The sequence below is a fragment of the Magallana gigas genome, chromosome 5, assembly GCF_963853765.1.
Source record: "Magallana gigas chromosome 5, xbMagGiga1.1, whole genome shotgun sequence".
In the NCBI taxonomy this organism is placed as follows: Eukaryota; Metazoa; Mollusca; class Bivalvia; order Ostreida; family Ostreidae; genus Magallana; species Magallana gigas.
Window position 1 is genome coordinate 37418033 of NC_088857.1, and position 27862 is coordinate 37445894.

The following is a 27862-nucleotide window of genomic DNA, read 5'->3' on the forward strand; positions in this document are numbered from 1 at the left end:
TTTACATTCTACAATAAATTGATCTTTATTCAAATAAATAACAAAGTCAGCAAATGAATGCAACAGAGCTAAAATTCTAGAATTGGCTACATGGAAAAATGGAGATGGTACTACACAGTAGAGTGGCTATATATAATTATTGAATATGCAACTTCATTATACATATATATAACTGGGAAAAAAGCTTAAACATAAATGTGAAAATTACACATTTTTCTTTTTTGCTATCAAAATATTGCACAAATCATTCAACCTCACTATAAACAATTTCTATTTAATAATTATTCATAATTTTGAATCCCAAAATATGTAATACGTATGAATTCCATTAATCAATACGTTGATATCTGCCTTTAAAAGACCTCAATCTACTGACTTAATTAATTATTGCTAAGCTGACAAGTTCTGTTCCCTGTCTCCATTTTACATGTATAAAGAGACAGGTTTGTCAAGTTTAGCATCATCATAGATTAATTAACAGAGCATAATTACATTGTATGAAGTAAAATGAAATTAGTCTCTGTGCTTATTGAAATCTCCCTGATATTGGACATAACATACATGTGAAGAAAACTGCTAATAAAATCTTGTAATTTGATTTCTAGCTCTATAAAATCATTTCACAAAACTACAAGAAATTTGTTTCTAAGAAAAGCTAGTATCTAAATCTTTACTAATTCAAGTGTATTTGATTGAAGGTCAATCACTACTTATCGGAATATATTTTATTTGTTTTAATTATTTCTTTTAACTCTTACTACTTAAAATTCTAATTCAGTCATCTATATTTAAAAAATGAAGAAAAAAAAACATTCTAGTTTAGTCAAAGTATACATGTATTAAATGACACAAGTCTACAAAGTAAATATATATTTAAACAATGTTATCACATTTGAAAAACAAAATATCAAGTAATCTATCACGTACAACCATAAACAATTTCAACAAGAAAACCCTGAATGCTGACGAGCTTTCACTGATAGATAATAGATAGACAAACTTATTTTTACAAGCATTTTTAACATGTACAACATGCCCTTTTCATCATTACTTGTCCCAATATGTTGAAATAGTATTACAGAAAACATAGTTGAATAGTAGGCTATTACCTTTCCATGACGGAAATATTTATAACATCAGAGGTTGCTCTGTACAGGTACATCAATTGTATCCAAAAATAAAAGTCAGCTGCTTTCAAAATTGCCATTGCTTTGGGGTTTCACTTCAGGGTTTTTTTAATGCAAGTTAATTCCATATATTAATATTTTCTTTGCCAGCAGATTATATGGTATATAAGAAAACATTATAATCATGAAAAACAAAAATTCACTGCATTTTATCCCAAGATAATACATGTTTTGATAAAATATGGTGGATTATTTAGATGAACTCATCTTAACATAATCTAAACATACATGTGAAGCAATATAATCCATATCAACATTGTAGCCACGGATGCTTTTGCAAATGTTTTTGCCATCTTCGCAATTATGATATCATTTCTATATTTTGTGTCTATATATTTCACTGTGCCATCTCCCATACAAAACTTTTAACATACAAACAGCACTAACCCACATTTAGCATTGCACTCTTCATGAGTTTCAATTTGATCAAAGATGGCCATATACACAAAATTGATGCAAAGCACAGAAGAAGAAGAAAAAGACCAATTTGACAACTAGCTTAGTACATGTAATCTGACATGGTAACATCTTGCAGTATATAAAACAAGTAGGAGTATGTAAATTTTAATATAATTATATCAAAAGTACATGTATACAAATAATTTACATATGTACCGGGGTATGTACAATTTGAACTGTACACAATTGCACGTACAAGTACTATTTACAAAGTTACAAAAAGTTGTTGTATAAAGAACCTAGGGCTGGGGGATGACTAGGACATGAAATAGAAACATAGACTGAAGACCCAACTTTAACAACAACTAACCCTCAGAAGCTCTTTTTTTTGGTGACATTAGATATCAGCAATGTTATCAAGGTTTTGGTTTTCGTCTGTAAATTTTTACAAATACTATCCGCATTGTTTTATAAAAATGATATTATCAACAGTTATGACTTATGAGACCTGCCTATACTAAGTACTGTACCAGTATGAATATGACTTTACAATTTATACTCCCACATTAATAGTTTGCTTTTTTAATCCAGTTATTTTCTTTTAACCCACATCCAAGAGGCTGTATATCAGTGTTGTTTTCATGTAAATAATTTTTCATTTACAGTAATTTGAATAGCATGTACTTTATACACACCTTCAGTTAATTTTGATAGATTCTTTCCCTACTCTTTCTGAAATGTGAAAACACCATTAAAAAATCCTTTGACTTTTTTTCAAGAGAGATCAAGAGATGTTTATATGGACAAAGCAGTAACTGGAAAAAGATGCAAATTTCTTGATATACAATAACTGGATAGTGATATTCAAATTATAGGTTTTGTATAAAATATACTTCTTTGTAAGGTTTAGCCAGTACATAATGCATATACACGTGGGTTATAAAATCACAAATCCAGAAAATCTTATCTTGTCTGCCAGAACAAAAAACATTCATTGAAGCTTTTAGGAACCAAGCCACCATTATATGATTATCAGTGATATTTGCAACACCTATCCCCCTCCCCCTTTTTTTTGGTGGTGGTGGTGGGCGTAGAAGGGTTGCATCAAAATATTCATACAGTGAATTTGTATTTTTTATGTCAATATCCTATTTCATAGCACATTAAAAGCACTTCGTACTAAAGTAGTAACAACAGTACAGATATCATTACACATTTCAAGATTGTACAAATATGTAATACTGTTACAAGTTCACCTCTTTTAACAATGCAGAGAAAAATATGTTTATAAGCAGAAATACAAAGAAGCTTAGAGCTGCATCTAACAAATGAGCGACAGTTATTTGTGTCAGATAATGCATTTGAAACAATATATAGGAGTACTTTCACGTGTCTCATATTCATCTTTTGGTGAAATATGTCACCTCCTCCCTCATCGGCTCTTAGCAAATGAGGAACATATGGAATTTATATTTTCCAATGTGCTAAAAATAATTCAAAAATGGATTTGGAATGTATGCATGATACATGTACTAGCCTATATGTCTTCATTCATCACTCGTTTCACACAGAGGTAAGTTATATTAAGATGCCTTTTTAGCTGGTTGGTTGCGAATTTGAATCCATGTTTGGGTTTCATCCCTCATGATGACTAATATAGCCAGCAGCGTAATTCTGTCTAGGTAATTTTCTATATGAACACTTTATAAACACAGTATGTCTGCTATGCATTTTCATATTTGTGAAGAGCTGACTCTAGTTTTTGGGTAATCTGGAAAATAAAATTGTATTGGCATAGAAGTGACAGTTCATCAATTACATCAATCTCTATAATTTGTCATCAAAACCACACTGACAGCCTGGATTAGCAAATAAAGACTATAGTCATTATATTAGGTAGTTAACAATGATTAATGTATGTACATTTAAGAAATTAACAGCAATGTCAAAAAGTTCACCGGGATATGAAGTTGGTTGGTCCCGAAGGGCTTCTTGGTAGATTTGATCACGTACCAACCAACCTCATATCCCAGAGAACTTTTTAACTGTTTATTACTTATATTTACGTTTGAAAAAGACAAATCGTCCAGATTTGTTAAATGAGATTTTAAGTTTACAATAATCCAATTGATAAGTGCTTGTTATGATCAATGTGACATTATGAAAAAGTTCATACAGAATTGAACGTTTTCGCTATTCTATAGGTTCATATATTAAGGAAACATATTTGCAAATGTAAATATGTACAAATAAATGTTTATGCAAGCTCTTCTCGGTTTACTTACATCTCTATAAAATTTAATTTGTCCATGTAAGAATTTTTGCATCATTTCTTTATAGTCTGCTACTCTCTCCCTCTGGAAATGGTTCATTTCTGCTAAAGTTCCAAAAGATATAACATCTGCCCGCTGTATGACAGCAGCTACATCAGACTCGGGCATTCTTCCCTCGTCCTTCAATCGCTCACATTCTTTGGCCTTTCCAATGGCTCCCTACAATCAACCAGTCATAGATAAGGACATCAGATTCTTATAATATATATATTTCTATGAAAATTTTCTATTAATATGAAAAGTTCCTCTAACTGTTAACAAATCAATTCACTGAGAACATGACTGTTTTTATGGTCAAATACCAGAATCCTTAATTTAGAGGATTCATTTTTATACTGAGACATATGTATTGGATTGTATGCAGTGTGACCAAACTTTGAAAGATCCTTGCAAAATTCTTCTGTAAATACATACACATATATGTACAATATGTACAAGGACTGTACAATCTCCCCCGGTGATTGAAATCCTTCTAACTATCTACGAAGTGCATGTAAAGTAAGATGGTTAATACATAAACCCTATTCAGAGTTTACAAGAGACAAACCTCATGGAGTTTTAGAACATCAGGGTAGGTGGAGAGCATCCCTTTGTACTCGAACAGAACCTCTAGCATGTAGTCCAAGTCTTCCCGTGGCTGTAAACATTGAGAATAGAATCAGAAATCAAGCACTGTGAGGTAATACTGTGGAATCATTAAATTTCGTGGGGGCCAATTTTTGTGGATTGCTTAAATTTTACAGGTTCGTGGGGACATAATTTCGTGTATCCTCTTAAACCTACAAAGGAAATATGACTTTATTACCCTCATTCATTAAATCGTGGAGGATGTTAATTCGTGGATGAGAGGTACCCACGATTTCCATGAAAATTGAGCCACCATGAAATCTAATGATTCCACAGTATGCAATGTTTGTGCTATGGTATGGAAATCATACTGAATATACTTGCTTGTAAGTCAGTTCTATGGGAGTAGAAAATCAAGTGAAATTGGGGGTTCATCTTATAGGTGTGACATATGTTCCAACTTATTTTTACAGAGCACAGAATATATCTACTTTACAGTCTTAAAATGATTTGCATGATTACATGTACATGTAATCATATCACGATACAGTCTCCCATGGATCAAGATAATCCATGTTTAAGTCATGTCGTTACACCCTTACAACCTTATCATTCGAATTGCAGATTTACCTGCCATCCTTTTCATTCTCTGAAGAAATGAACATTTATAAAAATAACAAATTTTGAAAAAAAAAATCTGTTTTTGCAGAAAAAACATTTCATGCCATATTAGCTGCCAACAAGCTAGCACATTTTACTGAGCAATTTTTAAATTTCTCACCTGTTTTTCATACATATCTCCGATTTCATTGTAGGTATCACCAGTATAATCAATTGCAGCCGTTAAATTTTGTGAATCTAAATGTACAAATTACACAAAATATTCATCAAATTCAAAGTAGCTCTTATTCATTATCAAAAATTGTATATGTTATTTTTACAGTATAATAATCGTAAACTTTTTTTCCCAAATTAATTTTCAATTCCACACTTACGTGCCGCAGAGTCCAAGTTAAATGTTTCTGCTAACTGTTTAAAGGACCCTCCAATCTTTTGAAATTCTCTTTTGTAAGCTATCAATAATCAAATGCAACTTTCAATCAACAGTTCTCTTGAGAAATCAACGTTCTACAAGTACTACAAAGAGAGACAATTCACATTTATGCAGGAGCAAGTTTCCATTAAAAGGCAAAATTGTCATCTTTGGTACAAATATTGGCACACACAACCCCCCAGACAGTTCAACATATGTACCGGTACATGTACTTGTACTTACGACCCGTGTGTTTTTTCCGACTGTCATGTCCTATTTGCAGCATGTTACGCATATTGTCGTCCATGCCTTTCACAAATCTGCAGAATATTTCCATCCTCTTTTCCCTGTTAATGAAATGGGAGAAAATAAAACATTATCCAGACTTTGTCTTCTAACAATTAATATTTTTTTTAACACAAACTTTGAATAGGCTTTTTTATACACTGCAGAATTTTTACAAGAGTGATTTGGTAATAGAAAATAACGAAAAAACCCCACTGTATACCATATGTTTGAGTTTAATGTGCAGTAACTTTATCTAACTTGAACCTTAGAATTGAGAACTAGCTGAGAATCAATTGCATGGAAAAACATTTGTATAATGTTAAGTGCCTTCTATGAATGTTTTTTAATAAAGAAACTTGACTTTTATTCTATACACAAATTGAAATCTCCCTATCAGACAAATAGAGATGAAGAAAGCTGCTAATAACAAATGTGTAATTTGATTTTTGACTCTATTGATTTAAAATCATTTCACAATACTATTGGAAGTTATTAATTCATATATATTTCTTCTATTTTTCAGACTGCATGGTTTGACCAATGGGCAAGGCTGTATCATTTTTGTTTATCGCAGATCTACCCTATACTTACACGTCCCTCATGTCCAGGGAGGTGGGAGGGGTCTGCAGGGTCAGGAAAAACTTGCCGCCCTGGTATTCATCCTTCTCTGCTTTCCTTTTGCCAGCCTTCCATTTCTACAATAACCAAATAACACTGGAAAATTACATGAATATCAAAAGTACACATCCACAAGTGTTTCGATCCAATATTCAATACACATTTCATGTTAACTTTTATTTGCTGTTTTGATATCTACATATCATATTTTCACTTTCAACAATCAATGCATGCTCTTGAAATGCTAGATTTTTTCTCTCAAAATTTGTCATGAATACAAATACTTTGAAGGTATATAAAATTGAGGCAACTTTTCAAAATTAAATGTTTTCCGTAAATACTCAACAGAAAGGACTTGAAAAGAAAAAAAGATGGCATGCATTTTGTTATCTTAGTTTTGAAACGATAATAGAAAAAGAGTCTCAGAAAAATAATAATTTTATAATTTATAATTTTAATGAACATGGCAGTATAATGAAAGATATCACTGATATGTAAACCTTCACAATGTCAATGCATATAATGTTTTTGTTACTCACATTAAAGTTGCTATCAAAAAAGTCAAATTAATCAACTACTATCTGATTGCATGGTTCCGGTCAGAGAACATATACAGTAACCATGGTAACCAATCAGAATTTGTTTCTGTTCAAAACAATTAACAGAGACTGAGAATTAAAACTTGTATTTATGTATAATAATATGAGACAGTGGCTATATTATCAACCATTTACCGGTATGTACATGCATGTAATTAAAAAATGTTAAACATCTTCAGCAACTAGTGGTATTTATTCTTTACCTGAAAAAGTACCGTAACTAATGTAAGGTACTATTAATCAAAATAAAACAAGTATACTATCGCACGTATTTGGGCGGTACAATGTACTTGTATTACTCCCTTTTTCTCCCCTGGATTGTATCCAAGTTTATAAAGAACAAATTTGCACAGCTGCCATTTATGCATGTAATTACATGTAATTGTTATACACGATGGGAATTGCAATAATTTAACTTTTAGTTGACCTTCACCTTAAGTTAATGTCAATGTAATATTATGAACTAAAAAAAAGTGATTTTACTGTATGTTTTATTTGTAGCGGATAATATATTATTTCTGATGTCTCCACCTTTTTGATAGCAACTGTTGTCAAAGGATAGCATGAGGATTGTAACTAAAAACCTTGACATTGTGAAGATGCAATATGTCAAGTTAATAATATAGTTGTATAACATTCTTGTTTCTTTCATTAATATATAAATCAAAGCATGTAAACAAACTGGGTGATTTTTAATTTTATATATACATTTATTAAAAAAATTATTAATTCTTTTAATGTATTCTGAATCCAATAAATTTTGCGTGTAAAACTACCTACATGTTCTTGTTTTCTGTAAATGTTGCAAGTCAGTGGCGTAGCTAGGGAAAAAATAAATGTAAGCAGTGGGTCTGGAGGGGGCAATAGCCACCACAAGCTGAGCATAATTCTATCAATCACTTTGGCAAGAATTTCTCCTACTGCATGATAATTAGTTTTAAAACTTCAACATTCTGTCTCAAATTTTGATTTTCAAAATAAGCAATCTCAACAATGAGAATAAGATTTTTGCTCATTTCAGGACACTTTCTATGTCCAAGTGATTAAATGTAAGGAAAACTGGCAATTTTCTTTCTTATATTTATGAAAACTGATGTTTGTGGTTGTTTTATGCATGTACTTTAACCTCCAACCAACAGAATTTAGGGCTGAGATCTTGTTTAATACTAAAATAGCCTCATATGATGTTGAATGTTTCAAGATGGTATGATCATTATCCGATTTGAAGGAAAAATATTTAACTACTTAAATGTAATAACATGTCCAACAGTTAAACAGTGTATTGGAGCAAGTTCAGAATGCTTCAGGAAAAGTTCCAGTACAAATGCGAAGCAATATCAAAATTTTCTACGAAAAAATAACCATTTAAATTTTCAAAAACTGCAAAAAATATTTGTAAGCATGTGCTTACAGTGCTATAATGTAGCTACGCCACTGCTAGTAGATGTAAGGTGTAGATAAAATTGTCCAATAAGTTCATTCAAAGAGTTAATTAATAAAGTAAAAAAAAAAAGCCCAGTTTGATACACCAATGTACTGAAATCTGTGTCCATACAGAATACAAATAATGCAAAACTTACTGCAAGACCCTGAAAAAATGTTAATATAACATTGTCAATGAGTTGAATGATCATTAATATCAATACATGTACTGTGATACAATCTCCATAACTTGAAATGCTCAAATTGCACGTACTGTGGCTGGGAAATATCATATTATATATAACAATATATGACTTTTAGATCTTGCCAGGTACATAATCTCTGGTCATGCCAAAATATCTAGTATATCACACTCCTGTCCAGAATCATAATATACTACATTTGTAGTATTTATTCAATCAAAAGAAGACTCTAAAACTTCTCTAAAGGACTGGCTAACTCTAGAACTAGAAGATATTGTTACTCATTAAAACATTTCATAACTAAGGATGATTATAATCATCATATATATACAGGTACCTTGATAACTTGGAGTGTTTAAAATTTTTTCGAAGAAATATGCCTAACAAGAACTTTCTTGTTGAAACAAACAAAATGAAATGAATCAGATTCAGAAGTTATCAAACTTAGAGATATCTTGGCAAATGTAAACATTCAAATTGTAATAATTAACAAGTTCCCATATTCATGCAAAATATTAGCCTAAAAATAATACAGACTGAAAAAAAAATGACAGTTATAACATGTGCATACATGTACATGAACAACACCATTGTCAAACACCACTACTCTGTACACAGGACTGTTATATACAGTATACATGTACAGCATTACCTTTTCGTCTGTACAGGTGAGGAAGTGGTTGAAGACCTCTGACTGGGAGATGACGGGGTGACGTACCATCCTGTCCACCCACAGCTGCAGCTGTCGCATGCGCTCTGACACAAAGTCGTCTTCGTAGCGACCTGCGGGGTCAGAAATGCATTGTTGATGATGTCATTCATGGAAATTACATCAGCCCAAAACATGGGCTTAGATTATGTGTAGTACTGTGGTGCCATTCATATTCAAGATCATCAATTTTCATAGATTTATAGTGAAAACCCCAGTTCTGAGGATATGTAAATTCATGGCCAATGATCTTTTCAATACAATGTCTTGTTTGAAAATGATTTTCAAGGAACATCTAACTTCATCAGTGGCACCTGAGGTTATACATTTTGTTTTAATTTACAAAATATGTAGCCTCTATCTAATTATTAGGTATGGGGGTATATTTCTTTATTATGAGAAAAATATATACCGGTAAAGTCAGGCGCCCAAGAATTTCATGGATCATCTCAATATAAAAATTGCTTAATGAATATTAATGAAACCACAGTATAAATGATGATACGGTTAGATGTTGATTAGAAAAAATGAACACGTTTTATTTAATGTATTAAATACACACTATTGCATTATTCATATTATGAGCATCAAACTTCACATCTTTTAAAAAAATTCAGTAATTTTCAAATTAAGTTCAATTGACTTGATTGAAAATTATCCAAATTCCTTTAAAAGATTATTAAGCATGTAAATAGCAGAGTTATATAAATTGAGAAACTGCCAGTGAACACAAAATTTTTAAAAGTTATTTTGTTATACCAGAGAGTCTAGTCTAACCACCATTTCTAAACCACAAGAAATGCAGAGCCCAAATCCTACACCCATAGCACCCCTAGTCTTTACGTTCGTATCATTATGTGTAAGGATTAATATTTTGCAATGAACACTATTTAGTCACTTTCGTCATGCATATCAGTAATTTCTTCTCGTAGTTCTTCTAGAGAGAGAAAACAAAAATAAAAATTTCACACTTTTCAAATCCCAAAAAAAAACTAGTACCTTTTGATGAATGTTTTGCTGAAAATCCAAATGGTTTAATGTAAGATTTAGATGATAAAGCATGTTGCTTCTTCATCAAAATATGATGAATGCAAGGGATAATAAATACCATCGCCTATAAATGATGTATACATTGCGGTTTGAGATTTTCATACTCCAGGGGAAATTGGATGTGATGTTGGATACTAAGTTTATATAATAGATGGAGGCTGTGTGCAAGGAGGTCCCTGAGCCTCTATACAGGGGCTCAGACGACCAGCTGATCGGGATAAACTACAAACCTCCTTTCACCCCCTGAGTAGACAAGGAACCAAAACTCACTGCAAATTAAGAATCTCATTAGGCTTCGTGTGAATTCAATAACAAATAACACATTCTTTAGGTTGTGCGGATATAAGCAATCCGTACAAGTCCTGTCCTCTTTGGATTGTGGAGACAAGAGCAATCTGTAAAAGTCCTGTCCTGTCTCCAACTCGAAACTAAATGGTATAAGTGCAGTCAAATCTGGGCCACGAGGCTCAAAAGACTGGGGCCTACATCCAGTTTCTCCCCTGATTAACTCCCAGTATACACTGGTAGCTACTTTCAAGTGGGTGGACTGATACAATGCTGTTAAAATGCCTAGACCAGGAACATATAACACCCAGCAGAATTTGAATCAACTGCTTTAGGGTTGGGAGGCAAAAGCTTACCTGTAATATGACCACTAATTTTTAATTCTGTTGAACTTAGGTATCTTGAGCACAGATACCAGTATCTCAAATACCATAGATATGTCTGAGTGATTTGGAAGTCTGTTTCACTTATTCTTTAAGTACAAATACACGTGAACATGTACTTATATATCTCAAATTCTTGGTCCCATGGAGTTGGAGATTAAGAGGTTTAACCGTATTAACTGAATTATGGAAGCTGATTTATACATGTCCTGCATTTCAAAATATATGACTGTATACAGTTTTAAGAGGAAAACATTATAAAATGGCAAGTTAGGTGTAAAAGCGAATGTTACATACATAATTACGTGACAGATCTTCTCCATATAACACATACCTGAAAGAGCTTTATCGGGTAATGGAGGAATGGGAATACAAGTAAATTTGGCTTCTAGGCGCTCGTGTAACCAATCAAAGTGTTTGTATCTCCGACTGACTTGAATGTTGCTAAACTGCAAAAACAAGTTACAAAAAAGTTTTTAATGCATTACATTGATAACGCAACAGCACTATCCGGAAGCAAACTGATGTAAAAATTGCACACAAAACCACAAATCAAAAGTTCTGTTACTGACAAGGGTTTAATTCCACAAGTCTTAAATTTATTTCATCAATTATGAAACTTCACTTCAACAGAGGGAATAGACTTTGGATCATGTGACTTACAGAAGGTGTGAGTTGATAGGCGATGTAACTCTTGAGTCCCTTTAACTTGCTCTCCTTTTTGGGTGACTTGATAGCGCAGGTGTAAGGCTGGGAGGGGTAGTTCCAGGCAGGACCGTCCTGTGTGTCCTACAATGTATTTAAAGCAGTTGAACAAATCATTATCACATAGCAAGATAGATGTACACGTAAGTTCATATGTACCAGTACACATGTAACATCTGTTTTTTGTAAAATATTCAAATTAAACTTTCATCATTTTTGAGACAGGCTTATAAGAATATGCAAAGTATTATGGTAATACAGAATTACGGAAACCTGCTGTTTAGCAGTACATACCTTTTTAACAACGAAAAAAATTGAAAATTTTCATTTATGGTAAATAAATTTGTAGAAAATTTGATATTTTGTTGAAAATGAAATGCTGCATACCGGTAATTTAAATGTGGTAATTATACGTTTAATGATTATTTTCTTTAACAAGAAGCTGCAACTTTTATAGAAAGTGTCTTGAAATTGCATTACAGGTACTAAAAATAGATACTGGTATACTGTATACAGTATACCGCACAGCTGGTTATTTTGGCAAAGTGTTTATTTTCGTCTATTTTTGCATTTTAGAAATACCACCGTTCCAAAGCTGAAGTCACCAAAATTGAGCATGAGTGTGGTTGTGCATCCTTGTATAGTGGATATGTTCAATATTTACCAATATTATTAAAGGTAAACTCGAATCTCTTGAAATTTCCAAATTATACACCTGTCAAAATAACCCGCTATATGGTATAATGTTACCAGAAAAATATAGAATGACATACTATAATCTTAATGAGGTCACTCTCGGATACATTTGCTGACACTGTTCCCATCAAAAAGGCATCCCCTCCAGTTTTGGCAAAGGTAGAGAATCTACAATCAACAAAGAGATGTATTTTTTCTTTAAAACTATGATGAAAAATGATAATGTTTTATGTTTTCTATCACCCTATCACTAATACATGTACCTGCCAGAATCTAGCTAAACTTACTATTAACCAACTTTTATTTGTGATATCTTTATTTCGTAATTTACAAGAGATAAACAAGTTTGCAGTGACTAATTTTTGAGATCATGAATTAAATAATCCGTACAATAATATACTAGAGATTTCAATGACTGGTAAGTGAAAAAAAATGTTCGCGATGACGAGGCTCTCGCCAACTTTACGAAATTTTCTAACACCAATTTAAAGTTGGTTTACGGTATCTAAACAAGCACCTGTTAAAACTTTTCTTCACTGTGCCATATTTGGAAAAATCTGAATTTTGAGTCATCTGTTTTTTTTCTCGCTTTGGGGCAGATAATCCAAAGTTTCCTGACCCAGGCAGCTGGTCCTGTGAAAAAAAAGAAGATATTAAAAATTTAATAGCAACAAACATATAAACTTTTCAGTTTCAAAAAATGTTATAGGTAACTTGTAAATATAATTTTCCTTTAATCTTATTATTGTATCTTAATAATTTAAGATTAACATACAAATTAAGTTTAACATAACTTATCTAAAATGAAAAGCAAGTTCTAGATGAAAATCAAGTCCACAGCAAAACTATGTTATTGATATTTTTCCCACAAACCCATGCATAATAAAGATCTGGAGTTCATTAACTGCCTCTTTTTTTATTTTAATTAATGGTATGTTTTTTATAAATTCACATAACAAACACACTGGTAGAGTTGAAGAATATTTTCAGTAAACCACACAATTCACGATTCCTACTTTGCAAAATAAACTAATACTAGTATGGAGCACAGTATTAGCCAATGGGTTTTTGACAATGATGGAATGAATATTGGTTTAACTATATTAACTGATTAAAGCAACATGCAGTTTTCTCTGGGGTTTGTTCATTCTTTTCCATAGGAGAGACCACCCCTTCTCCAAGCTGTGCAAACCTTACCTCTAGAAAATCCTGTTCACATTGAGTATCAGAAAGAAAAATATTTTACTAATTTATAGAGTACCTTGCCTAATATGATCTGAGAAAATCAACCCAAACCTTAATATTTTGACAAAATGGCCATGGCATTCAGCATGCAAGTAAAGTTCATGAACAATAGATTTAAAAAAAAATCTCAAGTACAGTTTTAATTGGAGTCTTCATACAGAGTGAAAGATACAGGTATTTACCGTAATATGTAAAATTATAACCAGTTATTGGTCATTTGTATTATCTGAAAATATCTATCGATTCTGAAACTCTAAGACATTAACTGAACAATCTGAATTAATTTGGTGCCAGTCATATTGCACAAATAACTTTTACGACAGCTAATACCGGTAGGTCTTACATTTTTAAAAATTAAACAATTTGATACATGTACTATATTAATAAGTAACTGGCCGGTTTATTAGTTAAAACAAAATTGTAATTACTGGTAACTAATACTTGATTACCACCCCTAGTATATTTATCATCATTTTAAATATCATACACAAATATGGTAGGGGTATGCTGTGAAATTTAAATACTGGTACATGTAAGCGAATGTAAATCAATCTTATGTTAATTATATACAGTGATATTGTGAATTTTGAGTATCAATAGGGCTTTGATAGTGCAATGGATCTGTATCTCATTTGAACAAAGAGCTTGGTAATTGATTGCATCATTACAATTGATTGGCTGGGTAGGTAACTGCTGATTGGCTAAGTAATCTACCTTATCTGTAGCTGTAGTCTCAGGAGCATCAGGCTTAATCTCATTGGGCTAATTATTCAACTTGTGTTAATTATCAGCACAAACAGAACCATGCATAGCAAGTATAAGAGGACCTTTAGGTGCATATACAATTGCAATCTAGCTTTCAACATTCCATTATATACTCAGATTATTATTTTAAATTTAACATTTGACTTCATTTATTTTGTTAAAAATCTTTTATATTGTGAATAAAGATGCAACTTAAATCAGAAAATCATGCAGGTATAAATCTGGGTTTCTGAGTTAATAATTTCAAAATAATTTTGGTAGAGAAGATACAGAATTTAGTAAAATATTTAAAGCAACAAAAGAAAAATGTTTCAAAGATGTTGTGTACCAACATTTGTTATATTTACATCTGCAGGTAAAGAAGATAAAATATGTGACATTCGCCATTCAAAATAATCAAAGAAAAAAACGACCAATGGGAAGCCAGGGACTGGATTTTACCTGGCTGGTGTTGGTGGTACTGTTGGAGGAGTTGTCCTCATTTTCATCGTCCCAGTCATCATCCCACCCCTCCTCGCTGGCCTGCTGTTGCATCCCTCCCCCTCGGAACCCCTGGTTGTTGACGCCACCCGCATTGTTGTGGTTGGTATAGTCGGGGGCATGAGGTGGCTCCTGGTCCCAGCTTTCGGAACCGTGGCTATTCCATGCATCGTTGTTCCAGTCCCCGCCCTCAGTTTGTGGTGTGTTCCAGTCACTGACCGGTGCTGATGGGGGTGGGGGTGGAGGGAAAGACGGTTCAGGTGGTTCCAGTAGCTGAAAATTAAGGCAAAATGTCTCAAAAATGGAAATCACTTTTCAGTTAATTGCAAATTATGATTTCTCTTGTTATCCAACTTACCGGTACCTTTACAACAATTTTACAATTATGAAGCATTAATTCCCTTGTTTTGCAAAAAATGTGATAAATTTTACTAAGTAGGATGAATTAAGTTAAAAATAGTTTTACAATAGACACATTGATAGAAATTCTAGAATACTGCCATTATAACTTTCATCCCATCAATATGAGTATTTTTAATATATTTATTTATCATATAAAATTGTGACGATCGAAATTAAAATTCTTAAAGTTAATCAGGAAGTACTTATCTGTATAAATACTAATCAATTCAATATAAAAGATCATCACTTCTTCAATCAAATACAACACAATTACTGCAATAATTTTGCCCTTCCCAATCTTTTTTATTAGCAGTTAAAGGAGGGGACTTACAGTATGAAAAGAAAATAGAGAGGTTTGCATAACTGCAGCTTAAACATTACCTGTACATAGGACTCAGGTATCAACCCCTGTTGGCCGGCTTCATTCCTGGCCTCCCACCATCCCTCTCCAATGTCCTACAACAACAACAACTTAGATAACTATCAACAATCTCCACGGAAAACAACAAATGGCAGAAAGCAAAGAGGAATGCACATATCTCTGGCATCATTATCTTTAGAACTGCATGATTATTTTTTCAATTCACATCTTTTATCGACATTCTTATACATGTATCAGGTTTTTAAAGAATCCTTATTGATTTCTCATCTTTATTCGATCAATAAAATATAACCAATGATATCCTTCAAATCTGTATTTCATTCCTACTTTTCAATTTTAATTTAATATATACTCGAATGATTCAGGAGAGAACATAAATAGGTATTATGCCTGCTGTTCAATCCATTTCAATGTATCTATATACTTGAATAAAATACTTCTTAAATTAAATTAAATACTCGAATGATTGTTTATAAACAGCATCTAATGTTTATCAAACATAACATGTTCTGAAAATAAGTGAAATTTATAATACCATTGAAAAATTTATTAAAGCACACTCTTTTCTAGTAAATCACTAACACAATCTTTACTAAGAAGTGCATGTGTAAGTTGGGATTTTTGCCTTTTATTTTGTTTATCTGTAAACATATTTCCAGTGCACAAACATACCTTATGTAACTTTCCAAAATAAGGAGGATCTAATCTTTACTAGGAATAGCTTTGGGTGAAGGCTATAACTTTTAGTCACCTTAACTTGACTTTCCAAGTAAATCGCTTTAACCTTGTGAGGATTTAAAAGTTAAGTCATCTATTTTGGTAAACATTGCTTTATTTATAACAATGACAGTATGAAACACACCTTCGCACATAATAAACTACCCAAATCTATTCAATAACAATTGAACTATGATCGTCAGTTATTCAATGCATTTATTACATTGCTCTGATGTAACAGGAAATAATTAATCGACAGGTATTTTTAAGTCCCTGCAAGTTCAAAGAGCATAAAGGCCCTGTCACACTTATCCAATTTTTATGTGTATAAATATCAACAGTTTCTCTCCTTCAGCATAACAGCTGTGTATGTACAAGTAAGTAGTTAAAACAAGTGTTTCACAAGTGCCTGGAAGCTTGCCGATAAATATCTAGGACAATAAGGACATCTACATAATCTGTGTAAACGTACTTTCCCGGTATTCCTGCCTCACGTCATTTGTATTGTTTACTTAAGCAGGCATATCTGATCTGTTTGTATGATAAGAGAACTATGTGTACATGTACAATGTATACTAGGATAGTTTTACCAGTATATACATATCACCAGACTTACTAAATAGTAACATGTACACTGTATAAGTATCGTATAGATAAACATGCACGCAATTTGCTGTACAGAGTATGGCCATGGATGAACACTATGAAGCCTCTCTATTTTGGGCCAATAGGGGGCTGTATATTACTTTTAAAACATCTAAAGTTTTTCCTTCTCTAGCTACGGAAACACTGTTTCTTCCTTACATGATACAGAAGAAAATTCTGAGGTCAGAAAACACAAAATAGCTACAGTTATAAAATCAACATAGAACGCGCAGCTGCCTTGGAATTACAAAAATCAAGAGTGGGTGAAATCGCTTTAAACAGTGAACTACAGGTGAAAGGTCGTGACCTGACCCAACCTGGCCACAAACTTCTCTTGAGTCCCCTGCAGGCAATCACTGTCAATTTATATCTTCTGTAGAGTAGTTTAAACAATGTGCAGGTATAGTGTGCGGTCATTGTGTTTAGATGAAATGATACCTAATGGTATTTGCACTCATTATTGTACATGCACTCATCATATTTCTTTGAATGATGTCTCTACTTTGAATGGAATACACTGTGCTGGCATCCTGCAGAATTTGAGCAATTTACAGACTTTCTGATTGCTTAAATTCAGCTAGGATGACCAAAAACTTCAATGTAAATTGCAAAGACGAGAGTAATTTTCTCATTGTTTTAAAGTAAACTCTTTCATGCAGACACCTCTGAATTCAGCTAAATTCAAACTTAAGGGGTGAATCACAAAGTTAACAGCAATTACAACTCATCAGGAAATGATTAAAGCTCCCGCATCCCTAGCCAATCCAAAATACTTGTTGTCTGAGCATTCAAAATAAGATATTTCCTCTCCATGGTGAAACACAGACAAATTGTTATCCCATTAGTCTCTTGCTGAGTCCATATACTATCTGGTTTATCTAGAGTAAATGTACCAACATCACACTTTTGCTAAATGTTTGTAACCCATAACGGCTTAGGCAAAGGTGTTCAATTTGCCTAAACTGATTTATTTAGTAAAGTGTCAACAAACTTCTCATGGCCATAGGACAAGCATTTACTTGATAATGACACCTTTAAAGGAATTCGGATGAGGAACTTTATACAAATTTTAACACACCTTTCTAGATGTCATTGACAAAGATACGCAAATTATTACAAATTACCAGTATACGAGATAACGCTTACAGGATTTATTCTCCCTTCATTCAAATGCTGACACACCATGACAAAAACAACCCTCAGTTCAAATGGATGATTCAATAGATATAGTATTACTTCATATCTGTCTTCTATATAAACCCAAACCTTCCTAAATTATGAAATTCCTTTTCTCCTACTTAATGTCACATTTCTTAATCCTGAGTAATAAAAAATATATAATACTCTGTTTACCTGAAATCAAGTGTGAAATGCTATTAATTATCCTAATTAATCACCTTCTATTCAAGATAGCTAATTCTTTGCTCTCAGTCACCTGTATCATCACATGTATTCATCAACCTTTTAGCTTTTATGAAATGAAAAAATTCAAACTATTATGTAAACATCTTTTTCTTTCCTTTTTTTTTTTAATTTTGAAAGTGTATTATATATCAGATTAGTGTATAGATAATGTTTCATATGTTTAAAAAGTACCTGACAGTATACCAATATATATATATATATATACACAGGGAAAAATTCGTTCCAGTTTTATTTTCGCCCCTTTTGCCTTCATTGTCGGTGGGCAAATTTAAGACTGGGCAAATACTAATGTCTCAAATTAACCTTCTTTAAATACAACTATGTCTTGGCAAATTCAAGACGGAGCAAAAACATGTTTAAGTAAAGAAGGGCGAAAAAAAAAACACAGGGCAAAAATAACTCTGTATACAATATACAATCTATACTACTATATTAAAATAATAGACTCGAATTTCTGCGCTTTAATACCGATAAACCGGAAGAGTGCTGTCTTTTGTTTTATATATTTTTAACATCATTGGTACATGAAGATTACCAATTTTTTTTTATTTTTTCTCAGTTAAGCTTCGCTTATTAATACCGGTAATCAACGAAAATTCCGTAAGGAATCCCGGAAATCATCTGGATTTTTCGGATTTTATAATCTTGCTCGAGCGCAATACATTCACGCTAACAGGATCTTTAGTTTATGTTTCCACAATATCATATTTCCATTAATAAACTCAGAAACAATAATACAAATACGTGTACATTTTTATTGGAAATTGCTTTATATTCTGTTCATGTATATGAGAGAAAATATAAAATAACAATTATACATATCAACTTAGTACTTACAGAATTTTGTCTTCGTGATGGCAATAAAATATTTGATTCCATGCAAAAATTCACATTATATTTCTTAGGAGAGTGAAGATGGAATGTTTTATTGTTGAAATAATAAATGTCCTTTGCTATGGACCCGGTTTTACAAAAGAATGCGTTCCGTGTATTGTCTCTGTATATCGAAGAAAATACATGTACGTTGGTGAAAAAGTGTTGAACTCTTACATTATAATATGGATTAACATTTTAGATGAGAGGTATCTACAGTCTCAAAAAGGTTTATTATGATAAATTTGACTGTTATTTTGAATGCAACTTCAATTTTCTGTTCCATTACGGGTATATGGAAGGCATTCTAACTGTGGTGAGGGCCTTTCCCGGGACACAGTTAGATTGTTCTAACAAAGGAAAGTGTTGTTAAATTAATAGCATTATTGTAGGCTTATAACTTTGTTATGTAAATGTCAACAATATAGTGTATCGATGTATTCATTTCGTAAATGTCCGATATGCAATATCAACCCGTGCACGCACGCGTCAAAATCTAGTATGTTTAGTAGATGTTATCTATTGATATGAGATAAGGATTCATTCAAAAATCTAAATATGAATTTGCATGTACCGTAAATAAATTAAATATGTGTATCTATATTAAGACGAGGAAACAAAATCTTTTACCATATCATACTGCTATATGTACTTCATCTAATTAATGTCTAATCACGTAGGCTATGATATAGATTATAGAGGCTATCATAAACAGTTGGGTCACATCGACAGGTGGTTAAATTTATTATGTACACAGAGATGTCACCTTGCCGTGTATCAAATATTGATCAAAAAGTTTTATAAAGTACAAACTTCGAAAAACTTTCTATCGTTATAACTTTGTTACATTTGAAATGATGCAATTGCAATGTGTATAAATTACATATTGTTACACTAGTCCTGAGGCTGCGCGGAATAAAAATACTACAAAGATATACTCTCCAGTAATAACAATAGTCTGAAAACATATATCTAGTGATAATCTTCATGAAAATTCATCATTTACCTCAATGGTTGGTAAGGATTTATTTCCTAGGTCCATATTGAATCATGATTGTAATATCACATGGGTGATTGCTTAGTATGTAGTGCAACATCAATTTTTATAGACACAATCAAAATGTTAATTATTCATTTAAGAGGATTTTTAAAAATTGATCACTCTATTATTATCAATGTTAAGTATTTTTTACTTAGCTGGAAATACTAATTAGACATGCCTCTAATGAACAAACATGCACAAAGTTGTTTTTTTTAAATTGATCAGTATTATATCATTTATTATAATACTTAAATAATAGTTTTATCTTAGCAGGAAACACTACATGTTAGTACCTCTGATGGGCAAACAGGCACAAAGTTCAATTAAGATATTAATATTATTCATAAATCATTGTGCAAGAATCTTAACTCCCCCCCCCCCCCCCCCAAACACAGTATCAGACCCAGTGTAAAAAGAACAACCTGGATGCAACTTCTGTCAGCTTACCTGTGTTACGATGGTTAGTGTCTCCCCCGTGCTGAACGTCAGCTCCCCATTATCAAGATCCCCGTTGAAGTCGTACAATCCTCGGGCTTGTATAGCCTACAACGAAATCAAAAGCACAGGTTGACAGCATGTCGGCAGATTGAACAAGATTTCTGTGGTACTTGTCATTACTAAAACCATTAAAACATCTACAGATGATGAGAAGAGACAGAACCGCGGCTACCTGTGGCACTGTTAGCATGGTTACAACACTGAGGCTGTTACAGCAGTCATGGAGAATCTGAACTGCGGGCATGAGCAAGGAATCAAATAAAGACTTGTTTATCCTCCCCAGTGGGTTTTTTTTTTCAGTATATATTTTTGCTTCATTAATTAGCGCATATGGTTCAATATTTTTCTGTAGGATTTCCCTTTCCATTACACATCATGATAATAAATTAACAAGAACATTTCCTTAAAATATCAACATTATCTCCTCTTCAAATTTCCAAAACAAAATTAAGGAAAGTATGATTAGAAACAAAATCTAGAAGGATGTATTTAAGGACTCATTGGGTCTTAATCTCTGCTTTTTTGAGTGAAAAATTCAATAACATTACAAAAATGAAATTTGCATAGTTTGGGATAGAAAACTTAACCCTTTTGTATTCAAATTTAAATATGAAATTACACTGTCTGAGGAAATTTGTTGATTTAATCAATATCATGATATGACTGAAATTGTTGTAATATTAGCATGCACACATTATATCTAAGAGTATTCATATATTACCGGTAATGTGTACTGTAACTTTCATATCATTCCTCATAAAATTGGCTGTACCTTTTTATCATGCCCCCCCCCCCCACTCAAATCTTGAAAATGGGGCATATTGTTTTGCACTAAGCTGTTAGTACATCAATCTGTTGGTATAGACTTGCAGTGTTACCCAGTCCACCTTTTTTCAGAATTCTCCCAATTTTAGTGCAATTAAGATTTTATTCCCCTCTCCCTTTAACATATGAATTGAATATCGATCATCAACAAAGTATTGCAATCTTGATCATATGATTATAAAACAAGCATGCAAAAGTAACATGTAAAACATGGAAATAAGTTATCTTAAAGACACATACAGAAAATGTTTTGTAAACCACACAACTAAGAGTATTATCTTTTGTAGAAAACCTCTCTATACCTAAAGGCAACCATATCTTGTTCCATCAGCGAGGGAAAACAAGATTCCAGAATGTTTTAAGCAAATGAATTGATACTCTTTATAAAAATTCCAGCCAAACCCGAATAAACAGATACATAATGCATTAAATAGAACTAAGCATTGATAGAATGCTTTTGAATTAGGTGAAAGATTATCAATTTACTTTAAATTTCTTGCATTTTTTTGTGCAAAGGCCCTAGTTTGAGCTGACCCATATATTTTTACCCATTTTTTGTTTACCTGGGGCCAAGGTGTTCTTAATTAACCATAAAACATCTTAACTTGGGGTTGTGGCTGGACTCCACAAGAAATTAACCCTTGCTATTAACTTGGTGGGCTAGATTCCAGTTGCTGGCATTATGATTATCACTTATATTTTTTTAGTTACTATCAATTAAATCTCTATATATAACCTTGAACATGTATCAGTGTTTGGTTAATTATATCAAAAATATATTTAACTTCTGCATATAACTTCCTCTGAATTTTATATTTCTAAATAATATACAATTTTTTAGGAAGTTAAATCATATCAAAAGCAAAACTTGAATGAAAACTAAAATTTAAGACAAAATGCAAATACATAATTATAGAATATATATTGCAACAGCTAGTAATGAAAGTTTTCTGCAACTGTCAACGTACATATGCATCACCTCTGCTGAATTACGGTTCTGTCACTATCTACAATCCTAATCAAGAGAATATATTTTAGGATAATTTTCGTAGTGGATAACAATACAAATGGTCAGGTTAGAAGGTTCGTCAAGGAGTTCATAAACAGGATGAGCAATTGTGGTCAATCTTTTTTTTTTTGAGTCTCCTGGTGAATGACCATGAATGACCACATGCATACCAGCATACTAAATGCTCCTGTATATAATACTTGTGCCTACAGTACAACCCGTACATTTATACATGTGTAATACACCTTCATAATGACAAATAACAATGGTCTTCTTATATCATACTAAAGTTTTCTTTCCTTCTACTGACTGTAACAGTAATACAATGTACATGTATCTCACATACATTTACACCCAACTTGTTTATAATACACATGTTTCAGGATACACAAATTTGTTATCCTTTTCAATACTAAGTACAAGTTTATCTATATTCTAATTGATTGTGAACTAAGTACCTATTAATTTATATATCCTGTATTTTTCAACTTGTTTGCAACAAAGATAAATGATTGAGTGTTTTTTACAACTACCAGTATACAGCTTTCCTTACACTAGAAGTATTTGTGAGGTACCCAACAATGTATTGTATAACTCATGAAACAGCAATATCTAGAAAACCAATCCAGACAGCCCTACAAAACAGTAAATGTAAGAGAAAGTGGTTTTATTAAATAAATTATTTAAACTAATGTGTCGTACTATACAACTCATTTTCTTTCCGAATCTTGAGGTACAATACCATATACAAATTTTAATTGAAATACAATGTAACTTCTCTATTGTACAGACAGTTGCAATCTTGATGCACATTAATTTAAAAGTTATTGAAGCAGCAATTCATAGACCATAAAATCTGTGCATCTGCCATCTTCATACAAACATCATCTGACTTCAAGATTTGGCCTGCTGTCTTATCCTATTCTTTACATTTACTAAAACTTGTGTTGATAACTAACATGAGGTACCCTGACACATGTCAATATAATGACATTTAGCAATCTACAAACCATTAAATCAGGATCAACCGTTGACAGATGATATCATTTTTTTTAAATCAATGCATAATATTACTGACATAAATAGCATAACATTGAAGTTTTCTTGTCAGTGCACTACATGTACATATGCTATATGGCAATGGGTCACTATTCAATACTACAGTTTCAATTCAAATTTAATTTCAATTTATTTATTGACCAATTAGGGGCCCTCAAGTGGGAACAGGATGATTGTACAATCTTGTAAACAATATGATTAACCAACACAGTACAAGAGGAAAAGAGTTGTATGGTTGAAAGGAGACAGACTTAACATTAATTTGTAAATGCATACATGTATCTTTATCTATATATGATTGAAATAAAAATTTGTATCTGACACTCATATATACATGCAAATCTTTAATAATTTATCACAATGATGAGAAACTGTAATATTTGAAATACAAATTAAAGCACTGTCTTTTGTAAATAATTACCAAGTGATTTTAATAAATGTATGTGGCTATGTCTAATTCTTCACAGTTTAAAATCAAATCTATTTTTTATTACAAGTTTATTTCTGTAAATATTTAAAAACATGCTAATTTTTCTTCTCCTTTGTGAAAGAAACAGATATATTTTTCACATGCAATGGCCAATTAATTAATTGGCAATATTTTACTCTATAAGAGCACACCAATTTAATATCTTGTTCGGTGGACATCTGATGAAAAAAAGTACGTTTAGGTGAGCGACTAATTAATAAAATTAAAATTTTGGGGGGCAAAATTTTTAGGTGATATAGATTAACTTGAGCAGACAATTACCATGATTATATTTAATTTCTACTTTTTTCTGACTTAATTATAAACTAAAACAGTTTATTATACAAAAAATGGAGCGGAAAATAAGAGAAAATAGAACAGAATTTCCTGGATGCTAGAAATCTGAAATATTATTTGTATAGTTTTGTTTAAATATAATCATGAGGGTATATTCCTATGGTGTTGAATTTAATTATTTCTATTTTTTTATTCTTTTCATTTTAAAGGTCATTTTTTTTTTCAAGGGGGGGGGGGTGTGGAAAATTTTTTTTTCTCAGGGTGAAGTTTATCGAGAGAATATTAAATACAACTGTATCCATATGCATGTTATTCAAAGAAATTAAAAAAAATTATATTTCACTTTTTATCTAATAATCTGATTGAGAATACCTAGTATATCTGATAAATTTCACTTTCATATATATACTATAAATATAGTAGTATATAAATAAAAAAAAAATCATCAATATTTGACTGCATAACATCATATAAAGCTAACACCAATGGTACAAGTCATTACATGTAATGTGTTAAACATACACCAAGGATCAGTGACCTGCATGGCTAACACAACCAGCCAAATGCCAAGAATAAACAGGACTGAACTGCCGTTTACCACCACAGTTTCTGCCATAATACAACATTCTGTAATACATGTACTAAGAACAAGCACACTCAAGGGCAGTCATTGATCTAATGGTCAAAAGACTTGACTGTATACACAGTAATACCCCTATTGTCTTTGTACATTTGTATGCGTTGCATATATCCCTATTAATAATTATCTGTGGTCACTTTCAGAGGACCGTGGATTATACATTAGATATTGCAAAGAAAATGTATGTCTAAGAAATTATTTAAGTTCTATACAGGTGAGTAAATGAATTTTCTTTTTTGTAATCTCTATTGTACTTTTGTTGTCATTTTCCAAAATACATGTACATGTATCATTTTTAATGATAAATTCATGGGCAACTATAAAAGATGTCAATCTAGAGTCTTTTAACATTGATGTGCTCTAAGAAATAGCAGTTTTACTGTTAAATCTAGATAAACAAGCCTTTTATTTTAAATTATAATTTAAATCATATTGAAATTGCCATCACAGCAGTCACATTTATCTGAGATATGGAAACCAGAAACAGTTTTCACAGCTGTAACAATGACATCCATGGGGAGTCTGGATGGAAAACCCCAGCTGGTGATGAACTCAAGGACAGTAAGTTTACAATTTACACTAACACTTTTCTTACATAAAATATTCATGACAATCTTGAATCTGCATGGTGTACTTTTTAAACACTCTGACATAATATGAGTATGTAGGCCTATTTGAAAGAGTGGACTCAGGGTACATGACATACATGTATTAAATATATTCAACATATAATGATTGTCCAGTATAAACATTTTACATCATTTTGCAATAAAAAGAATAGCACAAAAATTAAATATAGAAGGAAAATGTAAAAAATCAACATTGCTTTGAACTATACCATGGCTTCCGATGAATTACAGTTCACAAACACACCATTCAATCAATTAAACTGAACAGTAAACCACAAAACTAAAAATATGAGGATAAATGATAAAAAAAAATATGTGATCAATTTAATTGTGTATTTTGAAAGAGAGTACTTCGCAATATACCGACAGAGGTGTGTCCCCATGGGCCCATACCCTCTTTGGTGTTCTCAGGGTCATCTCTAGTGTGTCATTCCTATTTTTGGATTAATTGTTAATGTCATTAATACATTCTAAATAATATTTCTCTCAAAAAAGGGAATATACTACTACCAAATGTTGGTCTAGATACACATACACCCATCCACACAAACAAACTTGTGAATCCGCCACTAACGTATGGACGATTGTTTGTGTATTGATAAAATGATAGTGACAGTTCTGTTATGCAAACAAATATGATGATCCAGCAAATGAATAATTATAAAATAGTGGTAGTGAATATTGCATACAAACGCGTGCATTTTTTTATTTTATTTCAATGGTAACACGGGTATTAAAGTTGGTCAGAGATGTGTGACCAATCCACACGTGTCCCATGAGTTTTAGGGGGTGTCAAAAAGATTTAAGAGATCAAATATCAAGATGGTTGTCAACAGAATATACAATTAAAATACTGCCTATATATACAACGGTATGTTGTTATTAAATATATAGCCATTTAACAAAAATATATATATACATATAAGATATAATACATAAAATTGGTCAATTTTCGTCGGTTCACACTTACCATATCCGCCATACTACTTCGTATTGAAATTACAGCGCCATCTGTAAACAAAGAATCAATTTACAAGGGAGACTACCGAGAATGTACAAGCACCCGAGTGAATCATCTTTGCCTCTCCCTCCTTTCTGTTGTATTGGATGGCGTACTGTATAAAAGTTAAAGAATGAAAAATGCCAGTAATATTTTTTACTGATCTCTGTCAAAGCATTAAAGTACCGTAATATGAGATATATAAGGGGCCTACATGTATATGTAGACATAATTTAAATAACATTTATATTATATTTTATATTTATGCCTCTGGTCTGTGAACATAACCATAATTTATAGTAATAAATTTTACATCCATTGAAGTTTTTCTATTCTATTTTCTGTGTGTTAACCAGAGACATACATAACATTTATTTTATGTTATTTATGTCTCTGTTTTAACTTATTCGTCCATTCAAAATAGCGGGTATTTCAGAATAAATAAACACGTATATGCATCAAGTGCACATGTATTGTTTATTAACAATCTTGAGCCATACGATTTATTGGCGGATCCAGGGAGGGGTTCAGGGTTCGAAACCCCTTTCTCCAGAACATATGAATCCTTATAAAGTTTTGGTGCTTATTTATAGAAGATTTTTCCTATCTATAATCTAAATGCAATAATTATCTCAAACAGATAGTTCAAAATCACCCATTTAAAGAATTTCGTACAATGGACCGTAATTTATAACTTATGGTATGTTTATTCACCATGCAATCAATGACCCTAAAGGGAAGGGGCATATGCATTAAGATAAATAATATCATGTCATGATTATAACAAATAATGAAATGAAATAATAGCAAAGAAAGTTCAGCTTCAGTTCTAAAAAAAATCACTATCGATATTTTATCGAAGTAAAGTTCATCCCTGTTTATTTCACAGAATAAATGTGGAATATAAAAAAATTGTATAAGCTTACGGCAGTATCGCTAAAACACAAATTCATATTTCACAGGGTATTTTCTTTTCTGTTTCT

General features: G+C 31.9%; 2 protein-coding genes across 13 annotated transcripts in view; one reads left to right on the forward strand and one right to left on the reverse strand.

Annotated features, from left to right (window-relative positions):
- LOC105318872 (sorting nexin-33) lies at nucleotides 1-26964 on the reverse strand. Of its 8 annotated transcripts, none has more exons than XM_066084949.1 (18): nucleotides 26850-26964; nucleotides 20901-20996; nucleotides 15751-15825; nucleotides 14929-15240; nucleotides 14437-14484; nucleotides 12995-13110; nucleotides 12555-12645; nucleotides 11740-11865; nucleotides 11411-11525; nucleotides 10639-10677; nucleotides 9302-9432; nucleotides 6399-6502; nucleotides 5763-5866; nucleotides 5482-5559; nucleotides 5268-5344; nucleotides 4467-4556; nucleotides 3872-4078; nucleotides 1-3357 (listed from the first exon to the last, which is right to left on the reverse strand). In XM_066084949.1, the coding sequence occupies exons 1-18, from the start codon at nucleotides 26859-26861 to the stop codon at nucleotides 3310-3312; spliced, it is 1869 nt and encodes a 622-aa protein (XP_065941021.1). In that variant the 5' UTR covers nucleotides 26862-26964; the 3' UTR covers nucleotides 1-3309. The 8 variants fall into 8 exon arrangements, with proteins under 8 accessions (XP_065941021.1, XP_065941018.1, XP_011414473.3 ...); XM_066084946.1 differs by lacking the exons at nucleotides 10639-10677; nucleotides 26850-26964 and adding exons at nucleotides 10358-10375; nucleotides 21124-21210; XM_011416171.4 differs by lacking the exon at nucleotides 26850-26964 and adding an exon at nucleotides 21124-21210.
- The window catches only part of LOC105339803 (transient receptor potential cation channel subfamily M member-like 2), a 30078-nt gene continuing 27912 nt past the window's right edge, over nucleotides 25697-27862 (forward strand). For all 5 annotated transcript variants that reach the window (XM_066084941.1, XM_066084940.1, XM_066084943.1 and 2 more), the window contains exon 1: nucleotides 25697-25811. In XM_066084941.1, the coding sequence (XP_065941013.1) occupies nucleotides 25721-25811 (91 nt within the window). In that variant the 5' untranslated portion in view covers nucleotides 25697-25720. The remainder of the gene's footprint in view (nucleotides 25812-27862) is intronic.

Bases quoted from the DNA above. Each gene is read 5' to 3' on its own strand.
- LOC105318872 (XM_011416171.4), bottom strand. From the start codon at position 21,195: ATGCCCGCAGTTCAGATTCTCCATGACTGCTGTAACAGCCTCAGTGTT. The intron at 12,646-12,994 runs GTGCTTGTTTAG...TGTTGATTGTAG, and splicing joins GTGAAGAAAAGTTTTAACAG to ATTCTCTACCTTTGCCAAAA. The intron at 5,560-5,762 runs GTAAGTACAAGT...GATTATTGATAG, and splicing joins TCGGAAAAAACACACGGGTC to CTTACAAAAGAGAATTTCAA.